This window comes from Fomitopsis serialis (genome assembly GCF_022376445.1).
Source record: "Fomitopsis serialis strain Sig1Antser10 chromosome Unknown B0H18scaffold_5, whole genome shotgun sequence".
NCBI lineage: Eukaryota > Fungi > Basidiomycota > Agaricomycetes > Polyporales > Fomitopsidaceae > Fomitopsis > Fomitopsis serialis.
Window position 1 is genome coordinate 232466 of NW_025954965.1, and position 26179 is coordinate 258644.

Sequence of the window (26179 nt, forward strand, 5' to 3'; positions counted from 1 at the left end):
CGCTCCTCCCACCTCTGCATTCCACCCTCCGAGTCGACCATGTCGTCCTCAAACGCCTACGCCGGGCCATGGTCGTCGCTTCCAACAACGCTGACGCCCTGGATGTGAGTCGGTGCAAGAATTGTACGCTACCATCCGCCCCTGACCTCAAACCTGCACAGTATGGACGTCATCAATTCCATGGGTTTCGCGCGAATGACCCCTGTGCAAGCATCTACCATCCCTCTCTTCATGAAACACAAGGACGTTGTAGTCGAAGCAGTCACTGGCTCGGGCAAAACACTAGCATTCGTGATCCCGGTCCTGGAGAAGCTTATACGCCGAGAACGCAAGCTGAAGGAGAATGAGGTTGGCGCATTGATCATCAGTCCTACCAGGTACGTTTCATAGCTTCTCTTGTGCACAAAGATGGGTCTGAGAAGAAGTGCAGGGAGCTTGCTACGCAGATACATTCCGTCTTCTCTCTCTTTCTGTCTAGCCAACCACGATCGGAGGAAGGCGAAGCATCCAGCAGCAAACCCACATATCCTTCGCCCCTTCTACTCGTCTCATCTGACTCCTCACCGGCTGAAGATGTCCGGAGATTTATGTCCACTGGTGCAGACATCGTAATTGGTACTCCCGGGCGAATAGATGAGTTCCTCCTGGGGAAAGGGAAGGATACAGTGAGCGTGAAGGAGCTAGAGGTGCTGGTCCTCGACGAGGCAGACCGGTTTGTACATCCGTACCATGTCTGAAGGCGGTTTTGCTGACTCTATGGGTAGACTTCTCGACCTGGGCTTCCAGTCAACGCTCACTCGTATCTTGTCGCATCTCCCAAAACAACGTCGCACGGGGCTCTTCAGTGCTACGATGACAGATGCAGATGCACTCTCCGAACTTGTTCGCGCTGGCCTACGTAATCCAGCCCGCGTCGTCGTCAAAGTGCAATCCAAAAAGTCGAAGATCAACAAGGCCAGTGGAGAGAACAAGTCAACTCGCGGAGAAGTATTGGAGGAGAGACGCATACCGGCGAAGTAAGCAACTCTACGCCATGTTGGCATCTGTGTCCTCACATGCCTGCAGCTTGCAGAACATGTCCATATCATGTCGTTCGTCTGAGAAGCTGGTTCAATTATCGAGAATCATTCGTCATGAAGTCTCACAGCACCATTGTTCGCGCTTCATCGTGTACTTCTCAACATGCGCCTGCGTGGATTATTTCTATCGCGTACGTTCTTTCTACGCCGAATCTTACAAACACTCATGGAAGCATTGCAGATATTGCCCTCGTTCATGCCTCCGAATACAACACTCTACTCCCTTCACGGTCATCTACCACCAGCCACTCGTGAACGCACCCTGAACAACTTCAAGTCCTCACCCGCGACTCCCTTGGTTCCTTCCGTTCTCCTGGCTACGGATGTAGCAGCACGCGGTCTTGACATTCCCGACGTCGATGTCGTAGTCCAGTTTGACCCGCCCTCCGATACCAAAGCTTTCTCTCACCGCTGCGGGCGTACTGCGCGTGCTGGTCGGAGTGGGCGAGCTTGGGTTCTATTGGTGGGCCGTGAGCGCGACTATGTCGGTAAGTGCCATTCGAACAACGCGTCGCGATACTAACATGTTTTTGGCAATTACGCTTCGTTTCAGATTTCCTGGCCGTCCGTAAAATACCTCTCACCGACCACGGACGCTTCGCTCGAGATGACGGGGTTCTTCCTCTTCTCGACCCGGACTCGAATGAAGACGAGGATCCTGCAGTGCTGTCTGCGCAGACCGAGATCAGGCAGACACTTCTGACTGATCGAAGCCTGCACGACAAAGCCGCCAAAGCCTACGTCTCTTTCGTGCGGGCTTACTCCAAGCACGAAGCAGCATATATCTTCCGAATACGAGACTTGGACCTCGTTGGCACGGCCAAATGCTTTGGCTTGCTGCGATTGCCCCGGATGCCAGAGCTAGATCAGATCCCGAGGAATGGCTGGCAGGATGCTGACGTTGACGTGAGTCACTTGTACGTGTCCACTTGACATCGCTTATCGACCTTCCCACTACTAGTGGAACAGCTATGCATATGCTGACAAGCAGCGCGAGGCGAAGCGGATCACGGAGTCGGAGAAGCAGAAGGTGGCCGTGGCAGACATCCAGAAGCGCAGGCGTGAGCGGCAAGAGAAGAAGAAAGCCAACGCGGCCTGGAGTAGCAAGGTCGTCAAGCAAGACGAGAAGTTGAAGAGGAAGGAGAAGAAGGGCAAAAAGCGTGAGTGGCTGAAATTGAACCAACCTGAGCCGGAGGTGGGCGAGAAGCGGCAACGTGGGGAGAGTGTTAGTGAGGGGTCGGACGCTGGCGCTGATGATTGGGACGAGTTGGCGAGGGAAGAGAGGATGGCGAAGAAAGTGAAGAAGGGCGTGGTCAGTCAGGATGCGTTTGATGGCGAGTTTGGGGAGCTCTAGGTGTACAGACCGTATGGTTGCGCGAGTGTATGGCTGTGCGCTGGACCTAATTGTGTTCTTCTACTCCCATTGTGCGAGCAGACGCGTACGGCGCATTCATTGACCGTCGGAGTCGGCGTCCACGACTCGGGGAGACCTCGTGCGCGATGTTGCCCGATTGGGATGCCCTCCGCGCCTTGCCTCAACGACGTTGCTCTCCGATTTCCAACAGCCGCGACCGTCCGCGACGCTGACCGTTCTCCCCGTTCACGACCGCTCACCGCCTTGGAACACCGAAGACACACGGCTCGGCTGATATGGCGAAGTACCCACACATCCGCTGCAACGTACGTCAGGTCCACCAAACGATGATAGAAGTCTGTTTGACAGGGTCTGCAGTGGTTTGATGACAAGGGCCAGCCATTGCGGTACGATGGCAGGCTGGGCTGTCCTCGCAGTGCCAGTGAATGCTTTTACATCCACCCGGACAACCCGATCTGGGCTTCTCTCAAGCCAGCTCGTCCAAGGGTTCCTCAGCAAGAATTCAGAGACTCGTCTGCAAGCCAGGGCCGATTCATAAATTCCGCGCCTCGTGCACAAACACCACCCAGAGCGCGCTCGCCACCTGCGAGTTCATCTTTTTCTCGACCCCGCACCTCGTCTGTGCCTCGCTCGCCTGCGCTGAGCATTGCCTCCCGCACGCGATCCCCGCGTGGTCGTGTACGGACACCTCCACGCTCACGTTCTCCCCCCAGTGGCCCTCGCTCTGCATCAAGGCCTCGCTCCCGTACGCCAGTGCGCCATACCGAGCCTCGCTCTCCATCTCCAAAGCCTCACATGTCCCGTGAAAAACATGCATCCGGCTCGGACGCTCGGTTGAATCGTGAACATGCAAACAGCTCTGCTTCGTCGAGCGCACCGCCCCGGAGACAGGACAGTTCCTATTCGGGATCCCATAGAGATCCACCGCGCGCTGTGTCGCCCCCTGGCTCTCGACCGTCCGGTTCAAGTGGCATTGTCGGTCGTCCGCGTGCCATCAGCGGTGCCAGCGCGAGCTCTGCTTCTCATCGACAAGGTAGCGTGCCCTCCGAACGTATGCGCGACCAATCGCCGACCGCGCCTGCGACGCCGGTGGCACCTACTAACTCGATGGACGGCCGTTTCCGTCCCATATCTCTTGGTCCCCGTGCGCAAATGAACGGTGTCAGAGCTCATACTCCATCACATTCATCCTCCATGCCGCCTCCGCCTGTTCCCTCAATGCCACCACCACCGACGCCACCGCTTTCATCAACGTCGAGCGACCACGCCATCGTTGCCAGACCGCCGCCCAGGGAGTTGTCGTATACCGAGAAGCGTGATCTGTGGGTCGAGCGCATCAAGTACGTTGACCGTCGTCTATCCACTTCATTATCTGAACGAGCTCCGCAGGCTGCTCACAGACGCCACGATTGCTCGCGCTGAATACCTCAAGTTGACTCAGGAGGTGGAAAAGTACCAGCGTCTGGTCCGATCTGCCCGATACAACAGCATATCCGAGGAAGATCAAGCGCGTCTGGACGCCCAATTATCGGAGGTGAATGGGCGGCTCGATGCGAAGAAGAGCGAGTTGAACTCAGTCTTGCCGCGTTTAATCGACGCCGACTTCTGGGGTGCCACCGTGGACTCCCCTCCCAGCATGGATGAATTTCGCACGGAAGTGCATACAATTATTTCGGAACTTAACAAGAATATGCAGAGGCTCCACGAGCAGTACGAAGAACTGCGGACAAAGGCCACTGTCGCATCGGAAACCCCCATGGAGATCGACGCCGCCGGGTGGCATGTACATGAAGGACCACCTGCTAAACGTCGGCGATTATCCATTGGTGAAGCAAACATTGCAGTCAGCGAAGATGACCGCAAGCCTAATGGTGATGTTCTCGGCGGGGGAGCGGTCCTCCACGACCGCGTCCTCAATATCGAAGCGCGTGTAACGGACATAGAGAATGAGATTGTCGAGCGAGATCAAACCTTGCACGAGGAGGTCGAAGAACTAGTCCGCTTACAAGTGGAGGAGCATCGCAAACAAGCCAAGGCCGAAACCCGCTCGAAGAGCCCTGCGTCAGCACCCAAACCTCCACCTCACAACGCGGGTCTCCAGCGCGTTGAAGCTGAACTAGCAACCACTGGCAGTCAGGTAGAAGAAGTGGCTATTGAAGTTGCCAGCTTGATTACACAGATGGATGCAAGGAATCAGGAACATGCTCGTCTGGCAAAAGAGAATCAGCTCCTCCGTGATCGCATCGCTGTAGTGCGTGTGCCTTGACCGGGTGACATACGGCGTCGCGTGCTGACCGATTTCGATAGCTTGAACAGCTGCGGACGGCGGACGCTGCGGCAATCGAAGCTACCAAAGCCGAGATAAAGGCCCTCAGTGCTGCCGTCCAGAGTTATATTACTCAGGCCCCCGCTCAGACGCAGCCTGTACCCCTGCAGCAAATACCCACTTTAGACGAAATCCTCAGCAGAATTCATCCGTCACTCATTCAATCACTCCATGAGGATATCGAGCCGCGCCTTCTGGATACCCATGGAACTATTCGAACAATGTTGCAAGAACAGCTCAATAATGTATACACTACATTGCTGTCCAAAATGAATCCTACCATGAAGACAGTCGACGTCGTCGCGGCGTGGATGGAGCGTGTACGACGAGGGGAGGCATTCGTGGATAATCCTGTACAATCCCACAATTCGCAATGAAGGATTGGTCCGGGTTCTTGGTCAAGTCCGTTGGCGGATTGAGATTCGAGCGACAGTATGTCACATGTAACCTGTAGGGCAGCATGTACCAGACAATTACGTAGACAGTACATATGTATATGAATCCTGTATGCATGTTGGCGAATCAGTAGGTAAGCGTCGCAAAAATGGACCCTCCGAGAATCGAACTCGGGACCCTTGCATAACTTAAGTAACCTCATAAGTACAAAGCTCTACCGATTGAGCTAAGGGTCCGCCACAGAAATTGACGCTACGTACAACCATAATCTTCGACGCTGCAGGTCCGACATCACGGTGACAGTACCAACACCGTACAGACGTAGGTATCCTATATTACTATACTGCTGAGTCCCCGTCCTCCTGTATACCTCCGGAGGTCAGATGGACGAATCGCGTTCCGACGCGTCTCCCTTGCTCTTCTGAATGCGTGACCCACACTAGCGCCTTCAAGTTCGATGAAGACGACTTAATCTCGGACTTCAGGAAGTCCTCCACGCCGGACGCAGTATCGGGGTCCAGCGCAGACGTCGGTTCTACGTCGTTCGTCAGCATGCGCATCTGGCGATGGGTATTGGGTATGACTCACCGTCCAAGAGGAGAATTTCGGCACTCCTCATCCCCACTGCTATGGCGAGCGCGATGCGCTGCATCTCACCTCCGCTGAGATTGCTCCAGGTCCTGTCCCAGAGCTCCTCGTCGATCCCCCAGGACTCTGCTAGCTCGACGGTCTCGTGTGCGATGCTAGGCGCCTTGCTTTTCGTTGGCTTGCCCCCGTCGGTCTTGGTGTAAGAGCCAAAGGACGTGACGGCGCCCATAAATTCTCGAGGAGTGCCGGGCAGCAGAGAGGCCCGCTGAGGGACGTAGAGCACTCGCGTGCGATAGTATGGGATGCCTGTGCAGCAGTCAGTTCGAGCATACTCTGTTACGCATGATCAGAAGCTCACCATACGACTTCGGAGTTCTGACGATATGCGGACGGCATCTGAACGAACGCGACTAGCAAACAGATGTACAGGGACTCACTTTCCTCTGTACAGGATCTCGCCCGGTATATATTGAGGTGCGAGAGACACTTCAAAATAGTAGACTTCCTGCCACATAAGAGTGAGAATTGCAGTACGACTGACCGCCTAAAATGCGACGTACCCAGAGCCGCTCTTCCCCTGGACGATGAGAATGTCGCCCTCCCGCACGGAGAAGTTGATGTGCGAGAAGATGGGGTCGCCTTTGGCCGCGGGCACTCAAGGTCCTTGATTTCCAGCAGAGTCTCCGGCATCGTCGTGGAAAGGAGAGAAGCGGAGATAGACAAGCTGCACTGAGATGCGGTCTATACATAGTGGCGGCTACGCTGAGGGTTAACTGGAAATCCGTCGACTGCAATTGAACCGCGCGCCCGCTACAGTGACGTCAGGCCATGTTCGGGCACAATCACCCAGTAACATACTGTTTCTCGGGACAGGCCTGACATTATACGCGAGCAAGAAAGCATATGCACAATAAAGTCGTAAAGCTGGGATGCGTTGCGAGGCAGGCAAATACTAGTGTCTCTAAGTGTAGTGTATGGACGGACTATCACGGCGGGGTGGGAGCATCTGCATCATGTTCATCTCCTCCGGGGTCATGCTCGGGCTCTCAATCATCACACCCACGCCGACTTTGGCTGCGTTCTGCAAACACGACGGCAGTGAGCCAGAGCACGAATGAGTGGCTGCGACAACATCATACCTTGAAGTGATCGATCTCCCCGGACACCATGAACGCGAACGAAGGCGCGAATCGCTGCTCAAGCAGTGCGGACACTTTCCCAGTAGAGTCCAACTGCGCCCTGAACGTCGACATGCGAAGTCATACTTCGCGCCGAGGGTCGCAATCGCGTCTCTCCGAGCCGGGGCGGCGATGACCTGCAGGTCCGCAGCAACTTCCACCTTTTCGCTCAGTTTTTGCCAGTACGTCGCCTGCAGCATGCCAGCGGGCTGGAGCTGGGCGGTAGCGATCCAGTTCTTGTCCGTGCTGGTGAACTTGGCGAGGTACGACGCAGCGGTCTCTGTCATGTCGGGCGCTGGCCGTTGGTGGAGCATCTCGACACCAACTGCCACATTTTTGGTGAAAGACTGCAGGTAGCTGGCCATGTAGATACCAGTCGCATCCACAGGGGAGGGATTCATGGCCTTCACATTGACAGAGTAGTCTTGGCCCTGGTAGTCATGCTCTGCTTGGAGCATACTGTGCCCGACTTGCGACGACAGCTGGCAGACGACACATGAGCCCATAGACTTTGAAAAATCACTCAAAGGCTACATACCTGACATTGCGCTTTTGTGACATTGTTTGCCGACCATCCTTGGTTTAGTCGACCGCTGACGTTGCCTTCATGATCAACGCTGCCTTGCAGGAAGACCTGAGAACGACATAAGACACCGGAGCATGATGCATAGCGGCAACGTACATTGTTGTTTGCGAACACGGCACCAAAATTATATGAAGGAGCAGCGGTCTGCGATCCCAGCGCAAATGAATGCGTCACCTGGAAGATGGGGCTGACTGACAAGCTCTTCGACAAATCCGCTCTCGCTCCATCGAAAAAGAAGTTCGTCAGCAGCGTACCTACAGCGTTGTCAGTATTACAATAGCTGCACCAGGGGAACGGGAGTACTTTTGACCTCCTTCTGAAGGTTCTCAACTGTCCCCGGGTTCGGAAGGCCAAGAGAGCTGCGCCACGATGCGATTCGGTGGAAGACATTGAACGCTGGCGACTTCGAGGTCGACGGAGAAGGGCCCGGAGACACTGCGGCAGGCTCGACAGTGTTCAGGGATGGTGGGTAGGCGGCCATGGGGGAGACGTGTCGATGACCGGATCGCTTGCACGTCCCGGGTCGTCGCTGGCAGTGGCAAGTCGCGGTGGTGACAAAATTTGGCCTCAGTTTGGCCACGAGTGTGCCCTAATAAGGACATATCGAGATATTGCCGATATTGCCGTCGCACTCAGCCACTCCTTGAGCAGGTTCTTACCTGCATTTCAATGCGTAGATTCATGAGGCCTCGACAGGGCTTCGACGCTTTGAGCCCTGCTGTACTTGAGTACCATCATAGCATAGCATACGGTAGGAGGAGTACAACACGTTGCTCGAGTAGCTACGACACCCTGCTCACCGGGGCCCATTACAAGTAATACAACTACGCGTACACTATCATACCGACTATGGGTTTGGAGACTACGAGAGGAAGGGCGAGCCCGGGCATATGGATGACCCCGCACGGATCTGCGGGTACGAAGGTGCTGTGAACATCACGATAGCACCGTTGGCTCACTTTGAAATAGGTGTCTGGATCGCACAGAACATTGTCGGACATTGAGACATGCAGCAAACGCACGCCGTACGAAAAAGGATAGACGGATGTGTACCCCATGTTCGATACTTATCTTGAGCGAGGAGGACCGACGATGAATGTCACGAACTGGACTGGTCCTGAGTCCGAGTCCATGGACCGCGCCGATCGATACACGCACAGAACGCATGTAGCACGTACAGGACTGAGATCCCCAGCGAGATCAGACTTCTCAGTTGAGCCCTGCAGTTCTGAGCTCAACTGCGTGCTGGCGCATGGCCGAAGCCACTAGAGTTCTTCCGAGTACAGTTATGGATGATGATCGTCTCCGCGCTGCTTTTGCGGCACACAGCGTCATTATGCGTTCGTGCGCGACGACCACAGCAGATTGTGGGGTGGCCAGGCGACGATTGTGACGAGACCAGAGAGGTAGAGGAGGTTGGCGAAGGTGGAAGAATGGGCGAGAGTCGTGCTGAGACGCGCTTCCGGACCATTGTCCGCCCAAGGACGCGCCTGGCGCCACTTGCGCGTCGAGCGCCGGATCACGTGCATGTGGCCGATGACGCGCGAAGACGCTGGATGGTCACGGAAGAGGTAAGAACGTGCTGGAATTCCTCCGAATGCAGGGTGTATATATAAGATGGGCGCGCCGCCCCCGCCCTCCTCACTGTACTCCTTCACGACATCCCCTCCATCCTCCTTCTCGAATCTACAAGCCTTAATTCCTTCTGATCCACAATGGCATCCTCAAAGGCAGTCGGTATCGATCTCGGTACCACTTACTCGTAAGTGTCATTTGGCTCCTTGTTCGCATTAGATAGTTGTTCATCTTTTTTCTGCAGTTGCGTCGGTGTCTGGCAAAACGATCGTGTTGAGATCATTGCCAACGACCAGGGCAACCGCACGACGCCCTCGTATGTCTCATTTTCGGACAATGAGCGGTTGATCGGCGATGCCGCGAAGAACCAGGTCGCGATGAACCCCCACAACACCGTCTTCGACGCGAAGCGTCTCATTGGTCGCAAGTTCGCCGACGCCGAGGTCCAGTCCGATGTCAAGCACTTCCCCTTCACCGTTTTCGACAAGGGCGGAAAGCCTTACATTCGTGTCACCTACCGCGGCGAGGACAAGGAATTCGTAAGTGTCACAAGTAGCTCATCAGGCCATCGGACACGATGCTAACCTGTTTATCTGCAGTCACCCGAGGAGGTCTCCTCCATGGTCCTCCTTAAGATGAAGGAGGTCGCTGAGTCGTACCTCGGCACGACAGTCACGAGCGCTGTCGTTACTGTCCCGGCCTACTTCAACGACTCTCAGCGTCAGGCGACCAAGGACGCAGGTACCATTTCTGGCCTCAACGTTCTCCGTATCATCAACGAGCCAACGGCGGCTGCCATCGCCTACGGTCTTGACAAGAAGACCGAGGGCGAGAAGAACGTCCTCATCTTCGATCTCGGCGGTGGTACCTTCGATGTGTCGCTCCTGACCATCGAGGAGGGTATCTTCGAGGTCAAGGCCACTGCTGGTGACACCCACCTTGGTGGTGAGGACTTCGACAACCGTCTCGTGAACCACTTCGTCCAGGAATTCAAGCGGAAGCACAAGAAGGGTAAGTCTGCGCTTTTTCGGAGTTCCATTCAACTTCATTAATTGACTTCTCCCGATTAGATCTCTCTTCCAACCCCCGTGCACTCCGTCGCCTCCGTACTGCTTGCGAGCGTGCGAAGCGTACCCTCTCCTCCGCCACCCAGACCTCCATCGAGATCGACTCGCTCTTCGAGGGTATCGACTTCTACACGTCGCTCACGCGTGCCCGTTTCGAGGAGCTGTGCAACGACCTCTTCCGCAGCACTCTCGAGCCCGTCGAGAAGGTCCTCCGTGACTCCAAGATCGACAAGAGCCAGGTCCACGAGATCGTCCTCGTCGGTGGTTCAACCCGTATCCCGCGTATCGTCAAGCTTGTGTCCGACTTCTTCAACGGCAAGGAGCCGAACAAGAGCATCAACCCCGATGAGGCCGTCGCCTACGGTGCCGCTGTCCAAGCTGCCATCCTCTCGGGCGACACCTCGGAGAAGACTCAGGATCTCCTGCTCCTCGATGTTGCGCCTCTCTCTCTCGGTATCGAGACCGCGGGTGGTGTCATGACCGCCCTCATCAAGCGGAACACGACCGTGCCGACGAAGAAGTCGGAGATCTTCTCCACGTACTCCGACAACCAGCCTGGTGTGCTCATCCAGGTCTACGAGGGAGAGCGTGCGCGGACGAAGGACAACAACCTGCTCGGCAAGTTCGAACTCTCCGGCATTCCGCCTGCGCCCCGTGGTGTTCCTCAAATCGAAGTCACCTTCGATATCGATGCGAACGGTATCCTCAACGTCTCCGCTGCTGACAAGACGACCGGCAAGTCGAACCGCATCACCATCACCAACGACAAGGGTCGTCTGTCGAAGGAGGAGATCGAGCGCATGGTCAACGAGGCCGAGAAGTACAAGGGTGAGTAGTATCAATGCATTCCGTGCGTGACCTGACACTGACTGACTTGTCTCTAGCCGAGGATGAGGCAGCGGCCGCTCGTATCACGTCGAAGAACGGCCTCGAGTCGTACGCATACAACCTCCGCAACTCGTTGACCGACGAGAAGCTCGCGGGCAAGTTCGACGCGGCCGACAAGAGCAAGCTCGAGTCCGCCGTCAACGACACCATCTCATGGCTCGACGCGTCGCAGGAGGCCTCGAAGGAGGAGTACGAGGACCGCCAGAAGGAGCTCGAGGCCATCGCCAACCCATCATGCAGAAGCTCTACTCCGCGGGTGGTGCACCTGGTGGCTTCCCTGGCGGCGCACCGGGCGACTTCCCTGGTGGTGCTCCGGCAGGCGGCGAGGACGGCCCCAGCGTCGAGGAGGTCGACTAAGGGCTTGTTGGGCGTTATCCTCACGACACTGACGACTGGCGTGGACCTGAAAACCAAAAGGCGCATGTACATTATACTCGCATTCTAGATTGCTATATTGTATCTCTTCTTCGCTCTGACATACGCATAAGTGCCTGATGTGTGCCTCCGTGTCGATGCCGAGTGACGAGACTGCAGCCTCGGAATAGATGAGGGATACGAGCGCTTAGATGGTGTCTTGACATCTTCAGCGCCATCTCACTGATTCTCAGTTTTGAGTCTTGTCAGTGCTACTCTGGCGAAGCTACTCTGGCGAAACTACCTTGCGATCCTCGAATTGTCCAAACTGCCTTCACGCATACGCGCTGTACGACCCCTAGTCGTTCTTCGTCCTCGTTTGTCCAAGTCACGGCTGCCTCGTCCCTCGCTGAACATGCCCAAGGCACCATCTTCGCTCCCGGTGTCTGCCCTCTTCGGCATAGCCAAACCTTCAGGGCCTACCTCCATGTCCATCTTGGACACACTTAAACCACTCATTGCGAGCTCCCGTCTGTTCGTCGAGGAGAAAGAGTTGAAGAAAGAGAAGGGAAAGACGCGGAAGGCGAAGCACACGAAGTACGCCGTCAAGATCGGCCAAGGCGGTACTCTCGATCCGTTAGCGGACGGCGTCCTCGGTATATGTGACTTATCCTCGTCGATGGTACTGTAGGGTGACGGATGCATCCCAGTTGTCGGTGTCGGCAAAGCCACGAAGAAGCTGGGCGAATTCTTGGATTGTGTGAAGGTGCGCTGACTGGGCGTTGTCGTTCAGTGACTCGGGCGTACTAAACGTCTAGTAGGAATACCGCACTACATGCCTGCTTGGCTGTGAGACGGACACCTATGACAGCCAGGGTGCCCAGGTGCGCGTCGCACCGTGGCGGCATGTCACTCGGGAACAGGTCGAGGAGGCCCTGAAGGACTTCCGAGGGGAGCTTATGCAGACCCCGCCGATGTGAGTTCCATTGCAAGTCTATCGACCTCCAGCTCGATCGTGGAGCAGCTTTTCAGCCCTCAAAATGGACGGAAAGCCACTATATGAATACGCGCGGAAGGGTATACCCCTACCCCGGCCTATCGAGAAGCGAAAGGTCACCGTACACGAGCTCGAGCTAGTCGAGTGGATCGGCAGTGACCACAACTACAGCTACCCCGAACAGAGGTTCACAGAAGAGCAGAAAAAAGCCGTTGAGAGCGCTCTACGCGGCGCCGAGCAGGCCGTCGAAGTCAAGGACGAGCCTGAACAAGAAGCATCCAGCTCGGAAGCCCCGGCGGCGTTCGTCCTCCGTATGAAGGTGTCTGGCGGGACGTACGTCCGGTCCGTCGTACACGACCTCGGGCACGCTTTGGGCTCGGCAGCGCACGTCGTGACTTTGACACGGACTCGTCAAGGGAGGTTCGTCATGAAGCTTATGGAAAAGACGGATCGTGAATGTGTACCATGGGATGTCGTTGAAGAGGCGGCGAAAGATGTGGGCGACAAGGACGACCAGGGATGGACGAGATGGGAAAGAGAAGTCCTAGATAAATTTGAGATAGCAGAGGACAGGTAGACATGGTGACGGTGAGTAGAACGAGGCTCTGTTCGTTGTATACTCATTCGAGAGCATCCCTATATAGTTCGCACTTGCAATCATGCCCGTCCCGTCTTCAACACGTACGCCAGGCAACGTGTTGCCGTGTCACAGCATAGTGATACAGGACCGACAAGCGCACCGCTCCCTATGTGCAACGCTACCTCGGACAGACGCATTACCCATATCCTACGTCCCGACATTTTTGAATGCCTTCTACTTATGTCGAGGAGATCTCGGAAGGTTCGGTCTCCCTTTAGCGTCCGGCCTCCGTACTGTGGGAGCAATGTGCCTATCGTATCGCGACCTGTTACGATGAGGATTGCGTCCGTTCTCTATGACAAAGATCGCAGGAAAGCTGCTTACTCTGTGTGTGAATGTGTAGAGGAAGTTGCTGGCACATTTCTCCATCGCGCTGTCTGGCAAGATACGTGGATAGCAAGCAGGGTACTTGCGTTGTGTACGACTTCACGGGCCAAGCTTGGCTGCCAGGTTGCTGCCAGGCGAAGTAAGCCTGAGCGTGGAGATGCAAGCGATATCTCCGATGCGATCTTGCATGCGGGGTAACATCAACTTGCGGGGCAGCATGTTTAACTGTCCTCCTGAACGTCATGTCAGTTGCACAGCACACGACCTACTGAAACTGTCTCTCAATCGTCTCTGATAAAATCCTTTCTGTTGTCGCAGCACATGAAAGACGGAGTAGGTAAGGGAAGCAATTCGCGCGGCTCGGTACGGCAGAAGGGCACATGTCCAGTCAGTGGGAGTGTGACTGACCGAGACCACTGGGAATGGATCAGAGCCCATTCAGTGATCAGTATGCAGGAAGGCCAGGTGACTCGTCGGTAGATCAACAGACCTGAGGGTCTTCGGCCTACAGGTCCGTGAAGAGACCACCCTTGAATTCAACGAGCAGGGCGACCCAATCCACCGCCAACAGCGTGCGCAGCCTTATGAGCTCGATGCTCATTTTTCGCGCCGCACCGAGTGTGCCAGTGGTGCACTTGGCTAGTAGGCTCGCTGCCAGTGCACGTCTTCGGAGAGGTGAGTCTTCTTCTGCGGCGTTGGCGGGTGATTGGGAGATACAGTGCACTCATTGTTGCTTCCACTGCACAGTCTCTTGTCGAGCTCGTCTCTACCATGCTTCGCCGCAGATACGAGATGGAGAGAAGGCTGCCAGTGCTAGTAGTGGCACTATAGCCAATGGCGTCACACAGGGAACAACCGGTACGTGTCATTCGATCTGATCATGTGCAATTGGACTAGCATCTCAACTTGAAAATGAATAGACCCAGGTCGCCCCTACTCAGAACTGAGCGTCGGAGTCCCGCTCGAGACTTATCCGAACGAGCGGAGAGTGGCGGCAACGCCTCAAAACGTGACCGCGCTCATCAAGAAAGGGTTCAAGCAGGTACTTGTCGAGAAGAATGCCGGTGCGGAGGCGCAATTCCTCGATGAGCAGTACAAGGCTGCAGGAGCAACTCTGGTGGACAAGCAGCAGGTCTTTGCGGCCTCAGACATCCTGCTGAAAGTCAGACCGCCAGCGTCGCAGGAAACGGGTTTGGTCAAAGAAGGCAGCACGGTCATCTCCTTCCTATACCCTAATCAGAACCAGGAGATCGTAGACGGCCTGGCGAGTCGTAAGGCTAATGCTTTCGCCATGGAAATGATACCCCGAATATCCCGTGCGCAGGTTTTTGATGCTTTGAGGTATGTCTTGAAAGGCTGGAATACGGACTTCAGTATTCATGACACGGCCTCTAGCTCCATGGCGAATATCGCTGGCTACAAGGCAGTTTTAGAGGCTGCGAATCACTTCGGGCGGTTTTTGACCGGTCAGGTAACGGCTGCTGGGTGCGTTCTGCCACATGCATCGTCTCGTACTCATCTCCTGACGTGTGATCACCCAACAGGAAGGTCCGTTCAGACGTGATCGTCGCAACCATTCGTATCCTCATTGTGCGTTCGCTAGATCCCACCGTGTAAGGTCCTTGTCATCGGCGCTGGTGTCGCCGGGTTGAGTGCCATTGCTACCGTAAGGGACCGCTTCCGTCTCTGTCGATGAGCATCATCTGAATTCAACACTACAGGCGAGACGGATGGGTGCTATCGTGCGCGGGTTTGACACGCGGTCGGCCGCTCGGGAACAGGTTCAATCACTCGGTGCCGAATTTATTGAAGTGTCCATTGAAGAGTCCGGTGATGGGGCTGGGGGCTATGCAAAGGAAATGTCCAAGGAGTTCATCGAGGCCGAGATGGCGCTCTTCATGGAACAGTGTAAAGACGTAGAATCATCGTCACAACGGCTCTTATCCCAGGCAAGCCTGCTCCGAAGCTCATCACGAAGGAGGTGCGGAAAAACCGCGCAACAGCTTGGCTAGGATGCTCAAATAACTTCACTCAGATGGTGGCCGCTATGAAACAAGGCTCTGTGATCGTCGACCTGGCCGCTGAGACCGGCGGAAACTGCGCGGTGACGAAGCCTGGCGAGCTGTACGTGCACGATGGTGTCACTATCATCGGTGAGTGTCTCTTCTACTTCCCTTGGGTGGTTGATGACAACAGGTACTAGGATACACCGATCTGCCGTCGCGGCTTCCAACCCAGTCGTCTACACTCTACTCCAACAATATCACCAAGTTCCTGTTATCAGTCGGTACAGAAGGACGTTTCGCTGTCGACTTAGAGGACGAGGTTGTACGCGGCGCAATGGTCTTGCAAAACGGTACTCGTCTGCCACCTGCTCCCCGCCCGCTCCCTCCTCCTGTGACGGCGCCTTCACCCGCGCAGGCCGCAGAGGTCGCTGAGACGAAGGCTATCACGCCATGGCAGAAGGCTCGAAACGAGGTTGCCACTGTCACCGCCGGCATGGGTACCGCCATTGCGCTCGGCAAGCTGGCAGGCCCGACATTCATGGATAACTTCTTCACCTTCGGGTTGGCGGGTCTCATCGGCTACCGAGTTGTATGGGGTGTGGCACCTGCGCTGCATTCACCTCTCATGTCCGTCACGAACGCTATCTCAGGTAAGTAGAAAAATGCACCACTGGATGATACTGCTGACATGGTGTAATGCTTAGGCATGGTCGGCATCGGCGGCCTGTTCGTCATGGGCGGTGGTTATCTGCCTGGAACCGTCCCACAAGTACTGGGCGCCGTATCCGTCTTACTGGCCAGCGTGAACGTTGCCGGAGGATTCGTCATCACCAAGCGGATGTTGGATATGTTCAAACGTAAGCGCGACCGTCATGCTAGCATGGCAGAACTAACTCACTCTACTGCACAGGTCCAACGGATCCTCCAGAGTATACCTGGCTGTACGGCATTCCGGCTGTACTCTTCACGGGAGGTTTCCTGACCGCGGCAAGCACCGGAATGGCTGGTCTCATTCAAGCAGGCTACTTAACCAGCAGTGTCCTATGTATCAGTATGTATAAGGTGTTGTTGTTCCGGAGGGTTCTCCGCTCATATCACACCCTTAGGTTCATTATCCGGCCTCGGGTCTCAAGCCACCGCTCGTCAAGGCAACCTGCTCGGCATGCTTGGAGTTAGCTCCGGTATTATAGCGTCCCTAGCTGCGGTTGGCTTCCCTGCGGAAACTCTGGCTCAGTTCGTTGGAGTCTCTGCATTGGGAGGCCTTGTTGGTACCGTTATTGGGCGGCGCATCACTGCCATTGAACTGCCGCAGATGGTTGCAGCACTACACTCCGTGGTCGGTCTCGCGGCCGTACTGACCAGCATCGCGAGTGTACTGGCGGACGTTGGCCATGCATCAACCTTGCACCTCGTGACTGCTTACTTGGGCGTTCTCATCGGTACGTCGTTATGTCTCCCAACCGGGTAACACGGTTTGCTGAAGGCCGGTCTAGGTGGTGTAACCTTCACGGGTTCTATTGTGGCGTTCCTCAAACTTTCTGGAAAGATGTCCTCAAGGTCATTGGCACTTCCCGGTCGGCATATTATCAACAGCTCGCTGTTGGCGACGAATGTCGCGACTATGGGCGCATTCATCATGACAGCGCCTACCGTCCCCCTCGTGGCCGCCGGGTACCTCGGTGCCAACGCGTTGCTCAGCTTCATTAAGGGCTTCACCACTACAGCTGCGATAGGAGGTGCTGATATGCGTGAGTATGGCCAACTCCGTCCACACATCATCTGACTGATGACTGGTTATGTAGCTGTTGTCATTACCGTGCTCAACGCCTACTCTGGGTTTGCCCTAGTAGCGGAAGGTGATGGCGGCATATTTGCAGTTTGGTACCAAAGCTCACGAGTGCATAGGCTTCATGTTGGACAATTCGCTGCTAACAACCGTCGGTGCACTGATCGGCGTCAGCGGTTCGATCCTGTCATACATCATGGTGAGCAAACACAGCGGATTTGGCGATCGGATAGCTCAGTTTGGCATGCCAGTGCGTCGCTATGAACAGAACCTTGACCAATGTACTCTTCGGCGGCATCGGGTCATCCGCAGCACAGTCGGATTACAAGATTGAAGGCACGATATCTAAGACGTCTGTTGACGAAACGGTCGATGCCCTCGCAAACGCTGAGAATGTCATCCTGGTATGCTGCCAGGCTCTCCTAGTCACTGGACCCATGTAAAATTCCTTTGTCACCGTCTAGGTCGTAGGATATGGCATGGCCGTCGCCAAGGCACAACATGCGATTGCGGACGTTGTGTCGATGCTGAGGGCGAAAGACATCAACGTGCGGTTTGCTATCCATCCAGTAGCAGGACGGTACGTGTCGTGGCTGTTCCCCTACGACTGTGGTCAACGCTGACGGCTTGCCTGCTATCCAGCATGCCCGGGCAGTGCAATGTCCTGTTGGCAGAAGCCTCCGTACCATATGACAGTGAGTCAATATAAACTCCTTCGTCGGAATAATCTTTGAAGCTTATCCACGTAGTTGTCCTGGAGATGGATGAAATCAACGACGACTTCGGCGACACGGACGTGACACTCGTAATCGGTGCGAACGACACGGTGAACCCGATTGCACTGGAGCCCGGCTCGCCCATCGCGGGCATGCCCGTCCTGCATGCGTGGAAGAGCAAGCAAGTCATCGTCATGAAGCGTGGAATGGCCAGTGGCTATGGTCAGTCCCATCCCCCTTTCCGTGATGCTTGGATTTGGCAGATGCTGTGTCGGACAGCCGACGTGCCCAACCCGATGTTCTACATGCCGGGGACGAAGATGCTGTTCGGCGACGCGAAGGATACGTGTGAAGGTGCGCTGACGGAACGGTCGTATCTTATCCCTTTGAGCATCACTGCTGACCGCAGCTCCCTCCAGCCATCAAGAAGGGCCTCGAGGGCAAGTACGCGAGCTGAGACCTGAACGCCCGCTGTCTCTAACTATGATAGACTATGTGTGTATGTATCTGATGTACGTCGTGAGAGGGCTGTGTTATTATCGTGTTGTACATGTCTAGTTGCAATTGAACCGTTGTCCCCATATTATTTGACATCTGATTCGCGATTCTCGACGAGCTCAGAATCACCTCTTGATTATAACCTTCAGCTGTAGCAGTACTCTCACTGCCGTATACTTTCCGGTCATACGAAGACCAGAGTTGAAACGTCGGGCCTCGAGGTCGGGGCACTCGAGCAGATATACGACGGGGGCAGAATACCCATGATGAAATCACATTTCTGTCATGTATTCCGATTCGTGATGACATGCCAAGAAGAAAACAACAGTACAGCGGTATGCCGCCGCTCACACAACCGAGGAAAGACTGCAACATGCAATGCAAAGGAAAGGACTCGGACACCCGGGGGCGCAACGCACTGTGCGGACCGGCAGGCGTGGAATAGATAGACATGAAGGCGAGCGCGGGACGTGACGATCCTCACTGCGTCCAGGCAGTGACCGTGTCCTGCAGACCGTCGGGGTTGCTGCTGGCCGCGATGACGGCCGAGCTGCCGACGCTGAGCGAGGTGGCGACGCCAACAGTCGAGAGACTGTATACGCTGATCCCGGTGGACGCGGTGTCGACGTTGACGATCTGCGATTGGCAGTCCACGCTGGTGAGGCAGGTCTGGGCGTAGTTCTGGAAGAAGCTGTAGTGACCAGCGCCTGGAGAAGAGGATACCAGTCAGCGGCGAGATATGAACGTACGAAGGAGAACATACCGAAGACGATGATGTCGGACGATGACTGGACGTACAGACCCCACGCAGCGGCCAGGCCAGACGGGAACTCGGATCGGCGTAGTCGCTGTTGATGGAGAATGGCGACGGGGGCGACGGGGTAGGTTGGTAGTAGGGCTGAACAAGAGGCGTCAGCCGGCACAGAACTGCGCACAGAGTAGGGGCACACACCGATTCCGTTTGGATCAAACCCATGTAGTGATCTGATGCTCCGGCGATGTTGTACTGATACAGTACATGGTGCTCAGCTATCCGTATGGTCAGCAATGATACTCTTCGTCTCCGTAAATCACAAACTTACAAGCTAGGAAAAGACAGTGAACGTTAGCGCCACGGTACAGGGACGACGATGACACAACCCGACGCACCAGTACCAATCAGCCAGACCGGACCGGCAGACTGCGAAAGGATACCCCTGCCACTGTACAGCGAAAGGTCCGTCTGTGCTGTGTCGTCGAGGTCGTGGTCGGCAAGCCAGACCCAAGTGCCCTGCCACAGTCTCAGCATCGCCCCATGGATGGTTCAGGAAGGGTACACCCACCTCGAGGTACGCGTTCGACTTCGACGTCAAGTGCAGGCCAAGGAAGGCCGCGAAGCAAGACGACGACGGGCTCGACTGCGTGTAAGGGCACTGCGCCACCTCCAGGTCTGTGCCGGCGGTACCCCCAGGCTGTAATCAATCGTGACCGCGTGAGCCCCCGGCGTCTCAAGTGCATCGACTCCAACGTACCGGATGTAGCTATCCCACATCCCGGCGCCACCCTGAGTTGGCGAGTTGACGTTCCACTCAACAACGATCGCACCGGGGGCTATCCAGAGTCCCGTTAAACCATCACAACCGCAGTAAAGCAAGCGGGAGCATACCAGGTCCCTTAGTGGTGAAGATCACGTTCGAGATCTCCAAGATACCTGACGAGCCCGATGCGCCAACCTGGACAACAGGCGAGGGGTTGGTCTGATCCTGGAACGCCGAGCCTGAGCCCATGATCTCCGCCCACGCCTCGCCGACCAGCTGCGTGCCAGCAGGGATCTGCAGCGTGCTGGACACGATGTACGTTCCGGCGTCGAAGTAGATGATGGAGCAGCCGGAGTACTGACAGACAAGCGGTCAGCACAATGCACCACCGAGCACACGCGCGGAGCGTCTCCGGAGCCGTACCTTGCTGAACACAGCCTGGAGCGCGGCCGTGTCGTCCGTCGTGCCATCGCCCTTTGCGCCCTGGTCCTTGACGCTCACGAACTGGTCCACCGCGTAGTCCTCGTACTGCGGGATCGTCCGCCCGAAGATCTGGCCGTTGGACAGGAGGCCGCTCGCCTTCGTGGGCGCGGGGATGTTCCCCGACGTGAACGTCGCGGAGCTGCCCGTGCCGGAGTACACGTTGCCCTGGCCCCAGCTGTCGATCGTCATCGTGCCGCCGGCGAGCACCTCGGCGCCGTTGAGGACGGTGACGGCCGTGGGCACGTTGTTCAGCACGACGTTGTTGAGGACGACCGAGCCCGCGAGCGCGCCGTTGGACGAATTGGAGGTGCGGTAGAAGATGGCCGTGTTGGACGCGGTCGCGTCGATGATCGCCATCGCACCGGCGGTCTGGGCGGCCTTGGTGGTGCCCCCGGTCATCACGTCGAAGCCCACTTGGCCGCCGTTGACTGCACAGAGGCATGAGTGGAGCTCGAACAGTGATGCGGCGGGTTATTGAGGCTTACTCGTCACGCCCTGGAACGTCCAGCCCCAGTTCCAGTCCATATAGACGGCTATTGAGAGATCAGGGAGTGTAGTATAAATGTTTTCATCATATGGACACACCAGTTTGACAGTCGTTCATGGTCACATTCCGGACAGTGAATTGCTGGTTTCCCGCCCATATGCCATATTTGCCTCCATTGAAGACAAGGTCTGCAACAGGATCAGCACGCGGCACACAATTCCATGTCACGGAGCGTGTCAAACGCACCTCCCATCATGCCACCACTGCCATTTTCCATCCAGACACCCTGGTGCGCCGTGTTGCTCGCGGTGCTCATCTGGAAGACGACATTGTAGAGCGACGTGCCCTGCGAGACTTGCCAGTGGATGCCGGTCGCGCTGGTGGCCGCACTGATGTCCGTGAGGTCGATGACGAAGTTGCGGACCGCACGGTAGAAGTTGTTCGTGTCGTTGTACCATTGCGCGCCGCTCCACCGGGGATGTATGGATCCACATCTAACGGTGAGCAGAGGCAGCGGCGTCAGCATGCAATTTGCGACCACAGCGGACCCGAGTGCTGCTCCTGCGAGTCGCGCTCAACGATGGCGCTCGGAGGTCAGCTCGGATGCGAGACGCCAGTGATCGGGACGACGCTCGGAGCGATCGTGCTGAGACGCTTGCCAGCCTGAGATCGGCCGCCTCAACTGCTTCACTCACCGATGACCCCAATACCCGAGAAGCTGGATGAAGCCCGCAGGGTGGGAGGTACCCTCGCGTCACCAATCATCTGTGTGTAGTAGTACGAACTGCGTCGACTTTTAGCAGAAGATCTGTGCCACGAAGCAAGTGGGCATACATGAGTGGTGCCGAGATCAAGTAGGTACCCTGCGGAAAGTAGACGACTGCGGGCGTGAGAGTAGACGATGCGCAGGACCCATCGCCACACCGGCTGCCGTCGGAGATGGCAGAGCTGAGGAGTAGGTAGTCAGTAACGTGATTAGCGAGGGCAGGGGAGAACGTACTTGATAGCAGCCGTGTCATCTGTAGTACCATCGCCGGCGGCGCCATAGTCCTTGACATTGCGGAAGACGGTGTAGGAGCTAGGGTCCGAATTGAACGCAGAAGAGCCCTGGTGCTTGATGTTCTGCATCCAAAAGGGATCTGTGGCTGCAGCGGTCCCGCCGCTGAGCGCAGAAGAGCACGCGGACCCTAGTGCGAGAGCAGTAGGCGCGGAGGCCAGAAAGCCGTACACCAAAGAAAGGACAAGCGCCAGCATGGCGGCGGGAGACAGAGAGGTAACGGGGCTTACTGGGCGAATGCAAGGAGTGGAGGGCTATATAGCAGCACGAGGAAGGGTGCCGAGGGCGGCACCCTACTACGATGGCAGACCGTATGGCAGTTCTCGGGACCTGAAGGAGGCTGGAGGGAAGGTGCAGCGACGAATTGTTCGGACACAGAGAAGTTGTCCGCCGTGTGTTGCATGGAGCGCTGTGGGCCCGTGATAGCTGGTGATGCTCAGGAATTCGCTGGACCCCTTCTCGTCCAATCAGGCCCTCTCTGTGCGTGCATCGCGTGCGCTGGGCGTAGTCAGGCGCGGCTCAAATGTCTGCAAGGCCACTAATCAGGCCAGACGAAAGCGGCAGCACGCGCGACGTACCACTCCATCTACCCATATACCGGAATCGTATGTCACACGCAGGCAGGCTGCCGGATAGGGAGCCATTTCGCGGGTAGGTGGCAGATGGGTGCGAGCAGCGACGCGTCGATGCACGGACGAAGCGATCGTTGATCGACCCGCCACCACGCGCACGGCCAGCTGATTTCCCAATGCGGCCGCCCACTGCACCCTCCTGCACGGTCCGCTGCCACATCCTCCCTCTCTCCCATATGTCGCGTTCTCTTGTGACCCTACGATAACCATCGCCGTCTTCGCGATGCTCACAGACCTCTCACCTGCCCCCGTGCCGCCTCCCCGCACCTTTGTGCACCCCATTTTGCCGCATGGCCTAACATAGCCGTGTGCTCGTACGGGCACTCGGATTGCAAAGCGGGTGCTGTTGCCTAGGCAATATGACACCGTCCTTTCATTGAGGCCGCCAGGCTGCACATGGTTGTCTTCGCAACACAGGTATTTACCGGTACCGAAGCTCCTTAGAGTCTGGACTGCCCTCGGCGTGGGGTCGCGACGCCGGTGGTTGCGAAAACAATCTGAAAGCCATGGGCGAGGTCAAATCCGCGTTTCAGACGAGATTAAATCCAAGCCTGCGCCGGAGAGTCTATCTACTTCTCACATCCAGGCGGAGATTAGCCAACAAGGTCAACGGCGGTGAGTACTTGCTATGTTTACCTCAGATAAGTACCTGCTCAGAACGCGATAGACAGAAACGTGTGTCGTCGAGCTTTATCGACGAAACTAACGGCTCGCACGCGCGAGCTTCTGGTATACCTCATGGCGTGCCGCCGCTAGCTTCGAGGACGCGGCACAGATTGCATGAGACGCATGCCCAAGCCGACGCGCAACTTCATGTGTGAACCTCTGTGGAGGCGGGCTATACATATGCAGCGAAAACGGGTCTCCTGCGGCACTATCTCAACGTTGCTGCTTGCCGCCTTCAATCTGCGTCGCACGCTCGCGGGCTTGTGGTACGTCGACCACTATATACTTATCGAGCTTGAAGCACGCTGCCGTTTTCTTCGGCTGCTCAGATATGCAGAAGATGTCGACGCCATAGGCCCTGCACTAGTAAGTACTCAGGCTCATGATCACTGGCCGGATGAGCTCGGTCGCTGCACCTCGCGGAACGGCATACATCAGGCACACGCCTGCCAAACGGTGAGCATTGACAGATGGAATCACCAGTTGCGACGCTCAGCCATCGTCAAGGACGTCCTGGACGTCTACCGCGCGGACCTGCGAGGCTCATATGGCCCCGCGCGTTGACCATCAGGTGGTGATATCACCTGTCAACGATCTGCACATCACACTTAGAGTCCAGTGCAATGTGGACGTCGGCGTTATACGAACAGGGAAGCCAATATCTTGGTTGGGAATCGGGAGATGAATGAAAACCGACTGTGCGTGCACGGACTCGGTGCGTTTGTCTTGCTCCAACAGTCGCTCAATTGTATGGCTCACGGGGTACGCCGCCCCGGATGAGGGTATGGTCTGTTAACAGGAAGTGTTTGGATCGGAATGTTGCGGAACGACTGGCTTCGCTGCTCAAATGGCGAGAAGGGTGTTCCAACTTAGAAATGCTGATAACTGCAGCGGACTGCGTGATGTTGTTCAGTGCGCGCGCGTGAACACTATTGCACAGTCCGCTGCGGTTGTCCCAACCACCTGTTCCTCGGACCAGCACGCCGGAGACACGATGGGCAGGGCGCTCCCGTCGGTTCACGGTACTCGAGGTAACTTAGCTCTCTCTGACGTATCGAATACCGCTCACGTACTACGTGCCTCCGTGTGCGTGGCGCGTTTACTGTTGACACACTCTATTCACCTCCAATTGAACTCTACCATTTCGTAGCGAGTCGCGTGCAATTAAACACGGCATGTGACCGCGCCTGGCCCAAAGCAGCGACTACGATGACGTCTCCGCCGGCTGCAGCAGCTAAGCCCTGTGCTAATGCGCACCACCGCAGCATTCCCACTTTCCTACCCACATCCACTACCATCGCCAACGCAGCAGCCATTAACTATGTCAGGCTCGACAGCGCAGGCGAGCACCACAGTACCTCACTTCACATGATCCGATGTACTGACAGCCCGTCCGTCCAGGACAACGCCTGGAAGACCAAGAGCAAGGCGCAGAGGCGCAATACGTCCGGCAGAAGGTCCGTCCTTCCCGCGCCCAGCTCGTCCCCCTGACGTCTGTGTAGGAGCAGGAGCAGCTGTCCGCTCTGCGCGAGTCGGCGAGCAAGACGCAGAGCAGGCCCGGCGACGAGCGCGAGCGCGACTTCGAGGGCGGGTTCGGCGGGCAGGAGGATCTCGAGGACCGCTACGCGACCACTTCCGGGGAACACTGAGTGCTGAGGCGGTCCTCCTTCCCCTGCGTCATAACAGTATACGTCGCGCGGACGCGGCCGATGGATGGGTCTGCTGAGGTTGTACTAGGTACCTGCGTCTTCAATCTGAATGTTGGATATTATGCTACACGTAGCGAATGTAATCGTATCCCCTTCGCAGCGTCGGAGCGTTCAAATGCAGCGTGTATGCCCATGCAGGCGCAATGTCTCGTACCCGCCGGTCCAGCCGCCGGAGTACGATCAGGTCGACTCCGTGCTGCATACACGACCGCCCGCCTCCACTGCCCAACGAGTTCGTATCCAATGTCTGCCTACCGGAGACTAACACCGTCCGCACGCACGTCGACAACTCTCGACGGAATCTTGGAATGAGACAGACTGATGTATACTGCTTCCTGCTCTGAGCTGTGCATTGATGATTGCGCGGTGCCCGTCAACCTCTCCCTAGAGACAATGCCGCATTCGGTGTGCCCGACATAATGAACAAACAGCGACAGGCAGCGCCCATCAAGCCATCACACCAACAGCAGTTTCGTTTCTATCTGTTTGCATTCAGTCCAGCACCGCGCACGGGTATCATCCGTACCACAGAATGCAAAAAAAGTGTACGCTGGCGCGAAAGATTAAGGGGCCGTCAGGGCACCGGGACCGCGAAAGAAACACGAAAAGTAAAGCAGACAAAGGAAGGATGCGGCCCCAGCCCACAGCGGCAACGTCAAGTATACACTGCGCGGCGTCGAAATGGCGAAGACGAGAAGAGACAAGAAAGGTCCAGGCGTGATGTACGGCGACGAGGTATGGCTTGTGGCGTGCAGTAAGGGTGAGCTAGTATGGGGTGTATATAGCAGCGGACATGGTGTATGCGGGGCGGGTGTAGGTACGTGGGTGGGTAGAGGTAGAGTGTGCGGTTGAGTAGTAGTCCAGACAGCAAGGAAAGGCAAGACTAGATAAAAATACATGTCCCTTGGTTTCTTTCGTATAGTAACAGTGGACAAGTGTTCGCGTACATGCGTGGGGTAGTGGGGGCCTACAATGCAGGCACGGCCGCGGGCGGCAGAGAGGCCTGCTGGTCTACGTACGGCGCGGGCATGACACACGAGCTCCGCCGTGCAAGGCAGAGTACGTGCGCTGGACGTGCACAAGCATAGGTGATAGCTGACGAGGCGCAGGGGCGCGGTGGGAAACCCGAGAAAGAGAAAGGCGCGCTCACCCTGCGGGGCAGTGGTATGATCAGCATCATTGGTGCGAGTGCGCCGCAAAGTCCGACGGGGCCGACTGCGACGGCGCGTGGCCCGTAGCGCTAGCC

The 26179-nt window shown here is 56.4% G+C and overlaps 8 protein-coding genes and 1 non-coding gene across 9 annotated transcripts; 5 read left to right on the top strand and 4 right to left on the bottom strand.

The window, feature by feature from the left end:
* Positions 1 to 7: 7 nt before the first annotated feature.
* B0H18DRAFT_977797 (P-loop containing nucleoside triphosphate hydrolase protein) lies at positions 8 to 2500 on the top strand. The gene is made up of 8 exons (XM_048044278.1): positions 8 to 104; positions 162 to 377; positions 431 to 712; positions 765 to 1016; positions 1066 to 1210; positions 1261 to 1567; positions 1633 to 1985; positions 2041 to 2500. Exons 1-8 carry the CDS (start codon positions 40 to 42, stop codon positions 2431 to 2433), a joined length of 2013 nt encoding a protein of 670 aa, XP_047898557.1. The 5' UTR covers positions 8 to 39; the 3' UTR covers positions 2434 to 2500.
* A 103-nt stretch (positions 2501 to 2603) lies between these two features.
* On the top strand, positions 2604 to 5338 carry B0H18DRAFT_977801 (uncharacterized protein). Its single transcript, XM_048044279.1, has 4 exons — positions 2604 to 2759; positions 2812 to 3794; positions 3844 to 4705; positions 4762 to 5338. The coding sequence occupies exons 1-4, from the start codon at positions 2730 to 2732 to the stop codon at positions 5155 to 5157; spliced, it is 2271 nt and encodes a 756-aa protein (XP_047898558.1). The 5' UTR covers positions 2604 to 2729; the 3' UTR covers positions 5158 to 5338.
* Positions 5326 to 5412, bottom strand: B0H18DRAFT_t38. The gene has a single exon. It is a non-coding gene; the product is annotated as a tRNA-Ile (tRNA).
* On the bottom strand, positions 5353 to 6401 carry B0H18DRAFT_977806 (P-loop containing nucleoside triphosphate hydrolase protein; the record flags this gene model as incomplete). Its single annotated transcript, XM_048044280.1, has 4 exons — positions 5353 to 5711; positions 5765 to 6070; positions 6214 to 6269; positions 6325 to 6401. Coding segments are annotated over 4 exons (636 nt in total), but the record flags the coding sequence as incomplete, so codon positions are not given.
* A 324-nt stretch (positions 6402 to 6725) lies between these two features.
* Positions 6726 to 8009, bottom strand: B0H18DRAFT_1082504 (eukaryotic porin-domain-containing protein; the record flags this gene model as incomplete). The annotated part of the gene is made up of 6 exons (XM_048031540.1): positions 6726 to 6845; positions 6904 to 7003; positions 7030 to 7424; positions 7481 to 7576; positions 7625 to 7782; positions 7832 to 8009. 6 exons carry the CDS (start codon positions 8007 to 8009, stop codon positions 6726 to 6728), a joined length of 1047 nt encoding a protein of 348 aa, XP_047898560.1.
* Positions 8010 to 9243: 1234 nt separating this feature from the next.
* On the top strand, positions 9244 to 11415 carry B0H18DRAFT_1082505 (heat shock cognate 70; the record flags this gene model as incomplete). The annotated part of the gene is made up of 6 exons (XM_048031541.1): positions 9244 to 9290; positions 9348 to 9642; positions 9703 to 10114; positions 10174 to 10998; positions 11055 to 11314; positions 11386 to 11415. 6 exons carry the CDS (start codon positions 9244 to 9246, stop codon positions 11413 to 11415), a joined length of 1869 nt encoding a protein of 622 aa, XP_047898561.1.
* Positions 11416 to 11635: 220 nt separating this feature from the next.
* On the top strand, positions 11636 to 13072 carry B0H18DRAFT_485273 (pseudouridine synthase). Its single transcript, XM_048038256.1, has 4 exons — positions 11636 to 12068; positions 12123 to 12178; positions 12234 to 12388; positions 12437 to 13072. Exons 1-4 carry the CDS (start codon positions 11828 to 11830, stop codon positions 12984 to 12986), a joined length of 1002 nt encoding a protein of 333 aa, XP_047898562.1. The 5' UTR covers positions 11636 to 11827; the 3' UTR covers positions 12987 to 13072.
* An 897-nt stretch (positions 13073 to 13969) lies between these two features.
* Positions 13970 to 18341, top strand: B0H18DRAFT_1082509 (PNTB-domain-containing protein; the record flags this gene model as incomplete). The annotated part of the gene is made up of 20 exons (XM_048031542.1): positions 13970 to 14051; positions 14297 to 14717; positions 14772 to 14847; positions 14980 to 15042; positions 15098 to 15292; positions 15331 to 15357; positions 15412 to 15529; positions 15580 to 16032; positions 16087 to 16239; positions 16293 to 16433; positions 16489 to 16821; positions 16876 to 17130; positions 17185 to 17238; positions 17288 to 17367; positions 17420 to 17572; positions 17633 to 17748; positions 17811 to 17863; positions 17918 to 18106; positions 18164 to 18238; positions 18304 to 18341. 20 exons carry the CDS (start codon positions 13970 to 13972, stop codon positions 18339 to 18341), a joined length of 3075 nt encoding a protein of 1024 aa, XP_047898563.1.
* A 521-nt stretch (positions 18342 to 18862) lies between these two features.
* Positions 18863 to 22123, bottom strand: B0H18DRAFT_1114576 (glycoside hydrolase family 55 protein; the record flags this gene model as incomplete). Its single annotated transcript, XM_048033137.1, has 13 exons — positions 18863 to 19089; positions 19146 to 19280; positions 19532 to 19652; positions 19705 to 19833; positions 19890 to 19972; positions 20028 to 20256; positions 20323 to 20810; positions 20868 to 20915; positions 20968 to 21057; positions 21116 to 21430; positions 21565 to 21653; positions 21704 to 21817; positions 21870 to 22123. The coding sequence occupies 13 exons, from the start codon at positions 22121 to 22123 to the stop codon at positions 18863 to 18865; spliced, it is 2322 nt and encodes a 773-aa protein (XP_047898564.1).
* Between the last annotated feature and the right edge of the window lie 4056 nt (positions 22124 to 26179).